General features: G+C 38.3%; 1 protein-coding gene across 4 annotated transcripts in view; it reads left to right on the top strand.

Annotated features, from left to right (window-relative positions):
• The window catches only part of Gabpa (GA binding protein transcription factor subunit alpha), a 30472-nt gene extending 26525 nt beyond the window's left edge, over positions 1 to 3947 (top strand). For all 4 annotated transcript variants that reach the window (XM_028757215.1, XM_028757212.1, XM_028757213.1 and 1 more), the window contains exon 10: positions 1808 to 3947. In XM_028757215.1, coding sequence (XP_028613048.1) covers positions 1808 to 2036 — 229 coding nt within the window. In that variant the 3' untranslated portion in view covers positions 2037 to 3947. The remainder of the gene's footprint in view (positions 1 to 1807) is intronic.
• Positions 3948 to 12091: the final 8144 nt, after the last annotated feature.

Here is a 12091-nt window from a genome sequence, read left to right as displayed (position 1 = left end):
TGTCCAGGATCTGTCCAGGGTGGACTGCAGTTTATGCCCTGCTAAGTTACTAAGTAACTTTTCTTTGTAGACCCCAAGCAGAACTGTCTGAATGTCCATACACAACATCCTAAATCAGAAATCACTCCTATCTATATCCATCAGCAGACAAAAGAGTGAAGCAGTTGTGATATACTCAAGTGTTAAAGATGAACTACTGCCACAGATAATGCTGCAGAGTCAGGAAGAGATCTGGGTTCAAAACCCTGTATAGTAACTGTATAATATAGCATATGACTGTGTTAACTTAGGGTAGGAAAGGGTCTAGGTTCAAAGGACTGTGTGGTAACTGTATAATGAAGCATATGAGTTTGTTCACTTAGGATAGTTTGATAGAATAGGAAAAGCAAACTACAGTATTTATGGATATGCCTTTAAGGAAGAAAATACAAAAAAGCAGTGAAGCTCCTGTCATGGAGCAAGCTTGTGGTTCCACTTTTAGCACAAGGATGGTTGGAAAGGACAGAGTGCTCTAGTCACTGCAGTCTGCTACTAGACCTGAGTGAGCACTTCGTGGGGAATTGCCAAGGCAAGTGCTAACTTCTGTGTCTCTTCTATTTCTAGGATAGAGTTCAAAATTTAAGAGGTTTTAAAAGCTAGTTTCACAAAGGTAACTTTATTACAGCCATGTAATAAAGTAGGGAGTGAACAAATGTGGTTCATGCTGCCATATGGTGCCTTGTGATGTGTACACAGACTGAAGAGGGGAAGTACTAGACAGTTAAGACTTGTGTGTGTGTGTGTGTGTGTGTGTGTGTGTGTGTGCTTTTTTTCCTTTACCAAGAAATGATAATCACACCAGCCCTAATTACATCCTAGAAATATGAAACCACTTTCTTTTTTCCTTTCCCAAATGTCTTTTATCATAAACGTGTATTTTAAGCTGCATGACAAGTAGTTTAGTGGTTAGTAGATTCAAATTCTTGGTTGATGCGGACTCCAAGTCTGCTCTGTAGTGGTAGGCTGGACAGCTGTGCTTCTCTATGATGCCCTTCACCTCTATTCCTGTAGCCTGTTTCTTCTGACCTTAGAGTTATTCTTTTGGGACCCCCCTCATGGTTTGGAGAATTTTTCCACAATGTGAGGAGCCTTTATATAATAAATGGAAGATGAAGGTATTTCTTTATTGTATTACATATATCATATTAGATTTTAAATAAAACAAAAGTGGACTTCACAGCCATCTGTAACTTTTTGTTATCTGGATTCTTGTTAACATAGCTTATATTTTATACAGAGTTAACTGTGGTATTCATTGTATGCTAAGCACTTTATAAAGATTATCCCTCTTTTCACCAATTCTGTGGGGGTAAGTACTGTTTTAACCTCATTTTATAGATGAGGAATAAAGGATTAAAGGAACTAAGATGGCCCTGTGACCACAAAGGCAGCAAGTCCAGTTGTGAGGCTTTGCAGCATGGTCTCTGGCTTAAAGCCCTGGGTCAAGTTTGGGTGCCATTTCCAAGGCTCTTTTGTTTTCTCTTCTCTTTAGTAATTCTGTTGGTTTCTAAATCAATGTTATCACACTTGTTCAAAATTTATTTTGAAAGTTTCATATATAAGATTTTGGAGTAATAAGGACTGAAATTTTTTTGTAAGTAATGTTCTGTAGTTTGATTTGTAATGTTAAGTACTCTGTGATGTCAACATTAACTATTGTAGTGGGTACAGAACACGGCTAGGTTTCTGTTTGTAGAAAAGTCTGAAATGTAGTGAATACAAACTCTTTATGTTTTACAAGGTCCTGATGTGTTTTTTGTTTTTAAAGGTATTATTATGATGGAGACATGATTTGTAAAGTTCAAGGCAAGAGATTTGTGTACAAATTTGTTTGTGACTTGAAGACTCTTATTGGATACAGTGCAGCAGAACTGAACCGCTTGGTCACAGAATGTGAACAGAAGAAACTCGCAAAGATGCAGCTCCACGGAATTGCACAGCCGGTCACAGCCGTAGCACTGGCGGCTGCCTCTCTCCAAACAGAAAAAGACAATTGAGAGCTAGGACCTCCTGGGAGTCTTAAGGTTTTTCTTAAATATTTAGAGCAAGCTTTGCTCTAACCTTTATTACTGAATTTGAATCTTATTTCTAGAGTGTACAATCTGATGCATGATTTTTTTATAAATATTTCATACTCTTGTGAATTTGGATCTTTTTACGTTGAGCATATATTTTAGAATATGTTAAAGGATCACCACGATGCCTGCAATGGGAGAGCAGGTTCATCGAGGGTAGTTTGCAAACAGTCAGGAAAGCTAAACTGGTCAGTATTAATGTCTAGCCCTACCAAAAAATAGCCAGTAGTGTCTGAAGATGAAAGTTAAGGAAGCATTTCCAGGAAACAGCCTGGTGTAGCCACTGCTGGGATGTAGCTGTTTCCTCTCTGCTGCTTTACAGAGAGCCTGAAAAAGGAAATTTCAGCTGAAGCATGTGTGCCTGTTTCATCTAATCAAGCAGAGCTAAACAGTCATATCAAATAAAATTATATTGATAATTACTAAACTATCAGGTTATTAATTTATATATTTGCAAGTAAAAAATAAGTTAACTGGCAGAAGAAAGTGTTGAATCCTCGAGACCCAGGTTTAAAGCTGGCTTAACTCAAACCATTATTAATGGTTTTCTGTATAGATTATTCATTATGTCAAGCCAAGTACTTAAATTTTTTTTGAGAGAGGCATTTAATTCTAATAAACCAGCTATTGCAAAAATTCCAAAATGATATCATTCTTTCTCTCAGATTTTAAAAAGTATACCTCAGTTAGAAAGAAAAAAAAATGGTTTAGTTTTGACTTCCTCTTTTTTAAAATTAATCTGTAATACTAGATTATTATGCAACACCATTTATATATTCCCTTCTGTGTTTCTGATAAAATGAAGACTTTAGATTAGACGAAGTGTTTAACGTTTGAAGTAAGTTCCTTGTGAGTAGTTATGAAAGGGCATTTGACTGGGCTCTGCAGGCAATCTTTAAATAAAGTTTCCCACTTGTTTCATTTTCTTCTTTTGAATATTGCATATATGACTAAAAATACTACACACATGGCTAGCTAACCACTTCTACGTATATGAAGACAGAAAGATATTCAAGAGGAGATCAATATTTCTAAATTTTTAAATAAATCTTATATGAAATGCCTTACTGCTTGCTAACACTAAGAAGAAATGGCTAAAAAATTCTGTTTATTTTAAAGTATTATCCATAAATCATGATATGAGAGATTAGCATATAGTTTTCATAACAGAAAGGAATTCCTCGGAACAGTATAAAGGCTACTTTATATACATCTCTCTCATTTGTTTTTCTTTCAATTCATTCCCAAATTGCTTTAGAAGAGTTGAGGAGAAGAGAAAGCATATGCACTCGCAGCCTGACAGTGCAACCAGGACTAAGTACTGGCTTGGAGTATTAGGGACAAGAAAGAAGGGTTGCTCACCTCCTACAGCATAACTTCCAGTGCCAGGCTATCAGACTTCAACAAGTGTTGCTAGTTTCTTTGTATGAAGTCCTTTAAGATTATACAGTAAATAGTTAAACAGAGTTAAATTGTATCTTTTATTTTATTTTTTGTTTTTATAAGCAACAGTAGGCTGGCAAATTAGTAGTACAGTTTGACCGCCATGATTTGAAGAGTGTAGAGTAGAACAATCTCCAGACCCTGACTTGAGATAACAAATAGTCCTGGGAGCCATAAGTCACTGCTTCAGAACAGGATATTTCTGCAGTACCTTCAGAGCTTGAGAATCTTAGAATTAAAGTGTCTTGGAGACATTATGTTAGAGTTTTAGCCAAGAGGACAGACTTTGTGTATCATTCAGAGAAATATGTTTTTAAGGAAAGGATTATTTATATTTGTTCTAGATCCCTAAAAATCAAATTAAACATTTCCAAATGCTAAAAAAAAAAACAAAAAAAAAAAACCAAAAAAACCACAAAACCTGAATTCTGTAGATTTCCTTTCCTCGGAAGCTGTTGTGTTAGTTGTGATTTAGCACAGTTCTCAGACTTACGGTGTTTGTTCTCTTCACCTCTTCCATGCACCTTCACACAGGAAATGAGAAGGGTTTCTCCTTGACTCAAGCTTTAGTACTCTGTCTTCACTTAGACTTAAAATATTTGTTGTTCGTATTGAGACCACAGTTTGCTATGTTCTATTAAAACAACTCATGTTATAAAAGAATATTAATTAGTGGTATTCCTTTCTCAGTTTGGTTGTGCATTTTTCATAAAACCTAGATAGAGTTAAAAAGAACAGAAAACTGACCATCTTTTGTACCTTGTAAGTTCAAGAATAATGAAATGTACATTTTGTTAGAAAACAGTTTTCCCATGTGAAGTTTACATTGAGCTCCTTTTATACGCGTGCTAGCCTGAAGTCTGAACATTTGTGCTGGCATTGGAAAGTCCAACTCTTAGAAGTCCTGGGTGTGGCTGAGCTCCACATGATGACTTAACCGATTGCATTTATTTTGGTGTTGATCCATGTAAATAAAGTAGGAAAAATTATTCAGTTTTTCTCCCCAGATAAACAGTGATGCTAAAGTATGGTTATTTCTTTTAAAGAGTGTACCTCCAAATATTTTTGGCAAGTTCTGTCATTTTCTGCATTTGCCATTTATGCTACTGCCTTTTATAAAGAACTAGTGTATCCTTGAAATAGCACAAAAATGTTTTAAAATTTATAATTGCAAAACAAACCTGTGACTGACTTAATGTCTTCAGATCTAAAGGCTATAAAAAATGTTGATATTTCAATATTTCACTTATTCCCAAGAAAAAATACTCAGTCTTTTGTAGAAGGGAGGAGAATTTTTGCATACATTTTTACTCTTTAAATAAAGACACTTATACTATCATAATAACAATTATGTATTTCTTTGTTTTTTTGTAATTTTACATAAAACAGTTATTTTCTATTTTTACTCAGATAAATATTTGTGCATAAAATGTAAAAATAGTAAATGAGAAAAATAAAACTATTATACAATAAATTCTTACGTTGAAAGTTTTTTGGTTTTTGTTTTCTTCTAGAAAAAATTGAGATTCCTGGGATCTACTTCTGATAAATATACATATGATTCTCCTGTATTTCTTTTCATTACTTAAAACCTGTCAAAGTAGTGATCCCCAAAATTCATTCTCTCTCTCTCTCTCTCTCTCTCTCTCTCTCTCTCTCTCTCTCTCTCTCTCTTTCTCTCTGTTACATACATGCATACACACAGATGAAATTAAAATATAAACATATAATTTGGGGGAGAACAGATTCTGCTGAACTGTATAATTGGTGGGTATGAAAAGTAGTATATTGTCACCACAGATCTAGGGTTTAAGAATAGTATCAGGTAAACCAGTAAGGTTGAACACTTGTCAAAAGGCAAGCTGAAGGTTGGAGAGATTGCTCAGTGGTTTAAAGCACCTCTTGCAAAATATCCAAGTTTGATAACTCCAAGGGATTAATATAGCTTCTTTCTGGCTTCTGCAGATACCTATATGCACATGCAAACACCCACAGACAGAAACAAATGCACATAATTGAATAACAAAATCTTTTTGAAAATGCTATTCCTTAAAAATAATAAGCTATTATATTTAACTCCCCCCTCCCCCCCTTTTTATAGTGAGGGTCTGGCTGTAGTTAGTAGTCTTGAGTCTAAGCTTGTGATCTTCCTACCTCTGGCTCCTGAGTCCTGCAGTGACAGGATGTTTCAGACAAGAGTTTACAATTTAAAATGTCATTTGCTCCTTTGTAGCCCAGCAATGCATAAATTTGGGCATGCTTAAATAAGAAGCTAATGTTTATGAACTGCATTATTTTTAGAATACGCTGTTTCCCTTTAGTTGGGAGTGATGAAAACCATCTCATCCTAAACTCAGATTGCTGATATCATAGGATCATATATATAAGCATATATATCTGCTTATAATAAGTACACATAAGGACCTATGGTTTGTTGTAGTGGAAATTGGTGCTCATTTCACATAATGGTAAAAAGGGCTGAATTTGTGACTCGGTGCTCCATTGAGTAATTCCATCTTAGGTGTGTCAAACATTTCATTTTCCTTTTCACTTATTTTTCTTAACCCTGTGTTGTGCTGTCAATACTATCCAATCTACAAATGGAAAAATTGAGACCTAGATGTGTCAAGGTTACTTGTGTATGGGCAGGCTAGATTGAAACCAATGCTGGTCATTTTTCATTGGGATAAGTCTATCTCAGTAAAGACTACTAACAGCTTCACCTAACAAAGATGAGATGCAGCCAATGTGTTGAGCAAATGAATCAAACACTTTTCTGTGTCACTTGGCTTTGTCTTATCCAAAGTGAGATATTTGTGTTAAATAGAGCCAGCCTTAAATCAAATGTGGCTATAGGTGTTACCGTTGCTACTGAACCACCAGGTGAAAAGTTGTTACACTATTTCATGAAGGATGTTTGTCTGATCATTCCTGAATACATACATCAATCTTAGCATCTGTTGTGTGACAGACTTCCAGGGAAGACACAACACATCTCCTGACTCCAAATAGGGAACCCATAACAGACCAAAGTACAGATACCACCGAAGTCTAACTGTGAACAGGAATATGAGTGGGAGATTACTTATGGGAACAAAAATGACTCAAAGACAGCTGCATCGCCAAAGCCCACTTCAGCATGCATGACAGTTCACAAAGCTGAGAACCTGGAGAACAATGTACACACCTCCTGCAGGTAGCTCAACAGATTGGAGAATGTCCTTTACAAGTTAGCCAGGCAGTGGTGGCATGTGCCTTTAATTCCAGCACAGGGGAGGCAGAGGGAGGAAGAAGTTGAAGTCCAGACTGATCTATAAAGTGAGTTCCAGGATATCCAGGACTACACAGAGAAATCCTGTCTTGGGGGGAAAAGGGCATGAGGAGGCTCAGCTGGCCTAAATCTACCAGGGGGCTGGTCTAGTCTTAAAAGAGTCTTCCTTGTAGCTCAGCATCCTTCCATGTAAGAGGAATGCGCAGCTTTATTGCGTACTCTGGCAGAAGGAGCCTAGTGAACCTGGTTAGTTTCAGGGACTTCCTGAAGCTGTTTTGAGGTGTTTACCTTGGTTGAGTAGCTTCCTACAATAGGAAATGTTTCAATCTGAAGGAAAAGGTTACACAACAGCATTCGAAACAGCTCAGAGGTTGTCATAAGCCCCATAATATGATGCATTAGGACCACTCTTGAAAAAGAAGTTGAACCATGATCTGATAAATCCCCAAGTTTAGAACAGGTTTACAGAAAATCAGTTACAGGGATATAATCAGCAAAGTACAAGTCAAAAATGACACAAAAATAATTATTTAAGGGGCTGGTGAGATGGCTCAGCGGTTTAGAGCACTGACTACTCTTCTAGAGGTCATGAGTTCAAATCCCAGCAACCACATGGTGGCTCACAACCATCTACAATGAGCTCTGATGCCCTCATATGGGTGTCTGAAGACAGCTACAGTGTACTTACATATAATAAATAAATAAATCAAAAAAATAATTATTTAAAATGTCAAGTATAGAAGTTGCAGAGATGACCCAGTGCTTGAGAGTGTATGCTGCTTTTGAGAGGACCAGAGTTTAGTTCCCAGCATTTATGTCAGGCAGCTCACAATTACCAGTAACTCCAACTCCAGATGATTCTCTCTCCTGCTTCTGTGGGTGTACACGCATGCGCGAGCACACACACACACTTCTTTAAAATGTTAATTACAAAGATAAAAGGGATGTGTAGGATAAAAGATATTTATAAGTCTTCTTAAATGTATCAAATAGTGTGTGATCTTTGGACCCTAATTATAATAGATAAATTATAATTATAGATATAATTATAATAGATAAATTATTATTAGTGAGAGTTGGGTAATTAGGGAAGACTGAATATTTTAGAATCCTAAGGTTGCTGTACGTATCTTGGGCAGCAATACTAGTTTTTGTGGTTATAACAAAGGGGAGGCAAAGGGAAGAATGTCTACAGAAGTATACTTTAGGTAAGGATGAAACACTATGACATCACTTATTTGTTTCCCAATATTTCAGAAAGTGGAATACAGATAAAAATGGCGGTTCAAGTCAAGGTTGAAAACTTGAATCTGGGTGAATAATGGGTGATAGTATTATTTTATTGCATCCATGAAACCTTTCATCAATTTTTGTGCACACTACTCTAAAGAAACTTATCTGAGGCCTGGGGAGTTACTTTAGCTGCTAAAGGTTAGGCTCACAACCAAAGATATAAGAAACTTACCTGGAACAAGTATCATGATTGAGGACAATTTTATTAATGTTTGATGAAAAAAAAAACAACAACAGGGCATCCAGCTGTAAATCTCAGCAGCCATCAGGAGGAGTGAGGTGGAGGAGGGAAAGTCATGTCTTTTGAGTCATAGTCTGAGAAACAGATTCTCACCAATGGGGAGGTCAGTGAGCACCTGTGAGATAGTAGTCGTATGACCAAGGAGTGGGGAGGGTATAGCTTGAGAGTAAGAAACCCAGAGTGTCCGGAAAGGTACACTAATGCATCTGACCAGTATCTAGAAGAAAAGAAAAGCTACACCTTCCTGAGTGAGCTCTCAGGGGAGCAGGCTATGCAGCACTGCCTTCAAGCATCCAGTGTATGAGGGAGGGGCCTCTGGAAAGGCTACAAAAATCATTCCATTATAGGAATATGTTAGTTTTTTCATTAGCATGACTTAAGATTATTTCATTTGCGTGTGTGGGTACATGCCTTTCTTTGTGTGTTTGTGCAAGTGCATGATGAGTGTATTTGTGTGTGTGTGTGTGTGTGTGTGTGCGCGTGTGTGTGTGTATGCGCTACGCTGCATGCATACCTGTACACCTGTACAGGTGTCTGGAGGCCAGAAGAACTGCATCCTCTGAGATAGTAACAAGTGCTCTAAACCACCAAGCAGACACTCCTGCCAGCCCAGCCCTTCTTAGTATGTCTTTGTGTGAATTGGATTTACTGTGGGCTACACAGAGCCGGGTGATTGATGGGCCCAATTGAATTAACTCTTCAGGAGGGATCCAGTAGTGTCTAATCCGGTAGTGGGTCATATCTCTACCCAGGACCAAAGGTGTATTTTTCTCTTCTTCTCTTCTTCTTCTTCTTCTTCTTCTTCTTCTTCTTCTTCTTCTTCTTCTTCTTCTTCTTCTTCTTCTTCTTCTTCTTCTCTTCTCTTCTCTTCTCTTCTCTTCTCTTTTCTCCCCTCCCCTCCCCTCCCCTCCCCTCTCCTCCTCCTCCTCCTCTTCTTCTTCTTCTTCTCTCTCTCCCCTCCCTCCCCCTTCTTCCCTCCCTCCCTCCCTCTCTCCTTCTTTCTTTCTTTCTCTCTCTTTACAAGAAGAAAATAGCTTTTTAAAAAATGATTCTCAACAAGATCCTGATGTCTGTCTGTACCTTGTTATCCAGTGTTTAAATACTGAAGGGTGGCAAAGCTGATATTTTCTCTGCTGGGAGTTACCAGAGAGAAACAAGGGGTGGCATCCAAAGCCAGCCGTTCTGGATAGAGCCATCCTTAATGGCTTCAGCAGCTACTTATATTTTGTAGCTATCTCACATTACACCCAATAGTGTGACCCTAAAGTCATTTAGGAGATGGCACACATCTGTCATCTTCGCACTCCGGATCTATTAGTATAGCCCTTGAGTCCTCAGCATCCAAGGACTGGGAACTGACACTTAAGGAAGCCATACTGCCAATTCAGAACTTTCATTTGGACAAAGAAATAGAGACTCCAATAGCTAACTGGTAACATTACCGAAGTGTATGCAAAATCTTATTATGATTGATTTTAATGCCACATAAAATCAAACTGAGAAGTAACTTTGTGGAACTTTATGTCAAGTATTTTCTCCAACTGTGGGTTTAGGACTCTGTCTAGAAGTCAATACCAATGGAAGAATTAGGGGAAGGACTAAAGGAACTGAAAGGGGTTTGCAACCTCATAGGAAGAACAACAATATCAACTAATCAGACCTCCCCAGAACTCCCAGGGACTAAACCATCAACCAAAGAGTACACATGGAGGGACCCATGGCTCCAGCCGCATATGTAGCAGAGGATGGCCTTGTCAGGCATCAATGGGAGAAGGCCTCAGCCCTGTGAAGGCTCGATGTCCCAGTTTAGGGAATGCCAGGATGGGGAGGCGGTAGTGAGTGGGTGGGATAGAGGGTTTTCAGAGGGGCAACATTTGAAATGTAAATTAAAAAATAACCAATAAAAACAAACAAGCAAAAAACAAAATGATCAAATGCAACTGAATTCGGAGGTCACGAAAGGCGTGGCAACATCCAGAGGTCTCTCAAAGCAGGATTTCAGAGTTACATCTAACTGGAACCGTGCACCAAGAAACAGGCTTGAAAGATAAAATATTAGCGACAGCCTGCCATTCTTGACTCTTTCTACCCAACATCCTTGCTGTGTGTCAGTGTGTTACGTCAGTCAAGTTACTTCTAAAGGAAACCCAACTGAATGGAAGGTGCTTCCGGCAGTGCTCATCCACTGTGCCTTATGTGACCTCACTCAGCTCTCCTTCTGAGCACTCAGTCTGCACACTTCTGTGGCACGCAGGCACAGCCTTTGCCTCCTGTCTGGCCATTGCTGGGATTATAGGTGCACACGACAGCACCTCACTAATACCTGGCTTTTAATGTGAACTACAGGGGGCCCAACTCAAACCCTCAAGTCTGTGAGATGGGGACTCCACTGACTGAGCCATCTCCCAACGTCTTTATCTTTTCCTTTTCTACTGATCCTCTGCCTTCAAAAATCTTACAATCCTTTATTGTCCTAAACTGACAAGACCCTCTTTGAACATGCCTTTTTGAAACCATACTCACCTAATCTCTACCTGATCCCTATTCTGGGGCTCATTGAGCCTCAAGGTATGCAACTGTAACTTCACAAATCACGGACATGACTTGCTGGTATTGATAAAACAATCATAATGACCTCTCAGAATCCACAAATATTTGTCAAGTGTTTGCAAAGATGTATAATAATAATAACAGGGGATTACATTCAAAATACGGCAAAGTTAATATTTTCCATTCATTTTTACTTTTCCTTGATTTTACTTTTCAGTTAACAGAATCCCTGTCCACCTGAATGCTCTAAAGAAAGACTTTACAATGCCCTTCATCCCTCCGTTCTCCATCCTTGCACATCATTTAACAGTGACATCTGTCACTAATCACTGTCACAAATCCATCCTCTACTGTCCATGATGCCCAGACCAAAGGTCCTCACTTAGATTTCTGGACACAGATCTTTAGATAAGGCAAGTTGTAGTGGCTACATTTGTTATTAATGGACAGAGAGTGGTTCAGTCTGACCTCAGTTTCCTGGGCTCAAGCAAACCTCCTGCCTCAGCTTTCCAAGTTATGGGAGCCACAAGCATATGCTTCAGTTTGACTGAACCGATAAATGTTGATTCAACCTTGGTTCTGATGTATTTCGTCATATTGATGGATTTAGTTTTGCTAATATTTGGCTGATGGTTGTCTTTGTTCAGAAGGGATACTGGCCTGCATTTTTTCCCTTGTATTCTTTGCTGCTCCCAAAAGTAAGACGTGTGTCCTTTTTTAATCTCTAAGAACTTTTGTTTAGTGCTGGTAATGTTTAAGTCTCTGATAGAATTTACCATTGACTGCCCAGTCTCTTTAATCATTGCAAAAATTTTGAGGAAAAAAAACTTCAATCCCTTACAAAATGGTATTTAATGATTTGAGGAAGAAACAGTATTATATATGTACCAAAGTGCTTCACTTTGACACATACATACATCAGCAGGAGGAAACTGTATACAGCCAACTTTTACGAAAGGTACCAAGTATGGTAGTCCACATCTCTGATTCTCTGGAGCACTCAGGAGTCAGTCGCAGATGTCTGAGTTCAAGGATTACGTAGACTGTATCTCAAAGAAAGAGGGAGTGGGAAGACATGTTGTGGAACTGTTGCCTCTACTCTCATCAAAGACTTCGGGATTGGGTACGTGTGGAGATGTCTAGAGTGAAATTAAAAGAAAAGTGTTTTAAAGAAAAAGT

Source organism: Grammomys surdaster, unplaced genomic scaffold, assembly GCF_004785775.1.
Source record: "Grammomys surdaster isolate TR1022 unplaced genomic scaffold, NIH_TR_1.0 126153, whole genome shotgun sequence".
Lineage (NCBI taxonomy): Eukaryota > Metazoa > Chordata > Mammalia > Rodentia > Muridae > Grammomys > Grammomys surdaster.
The sequence above is the reverse complement of the archived record's forward strand: the minus strand, read 5'-3'. Positions and strand labels throughout refer to the sequence as shown.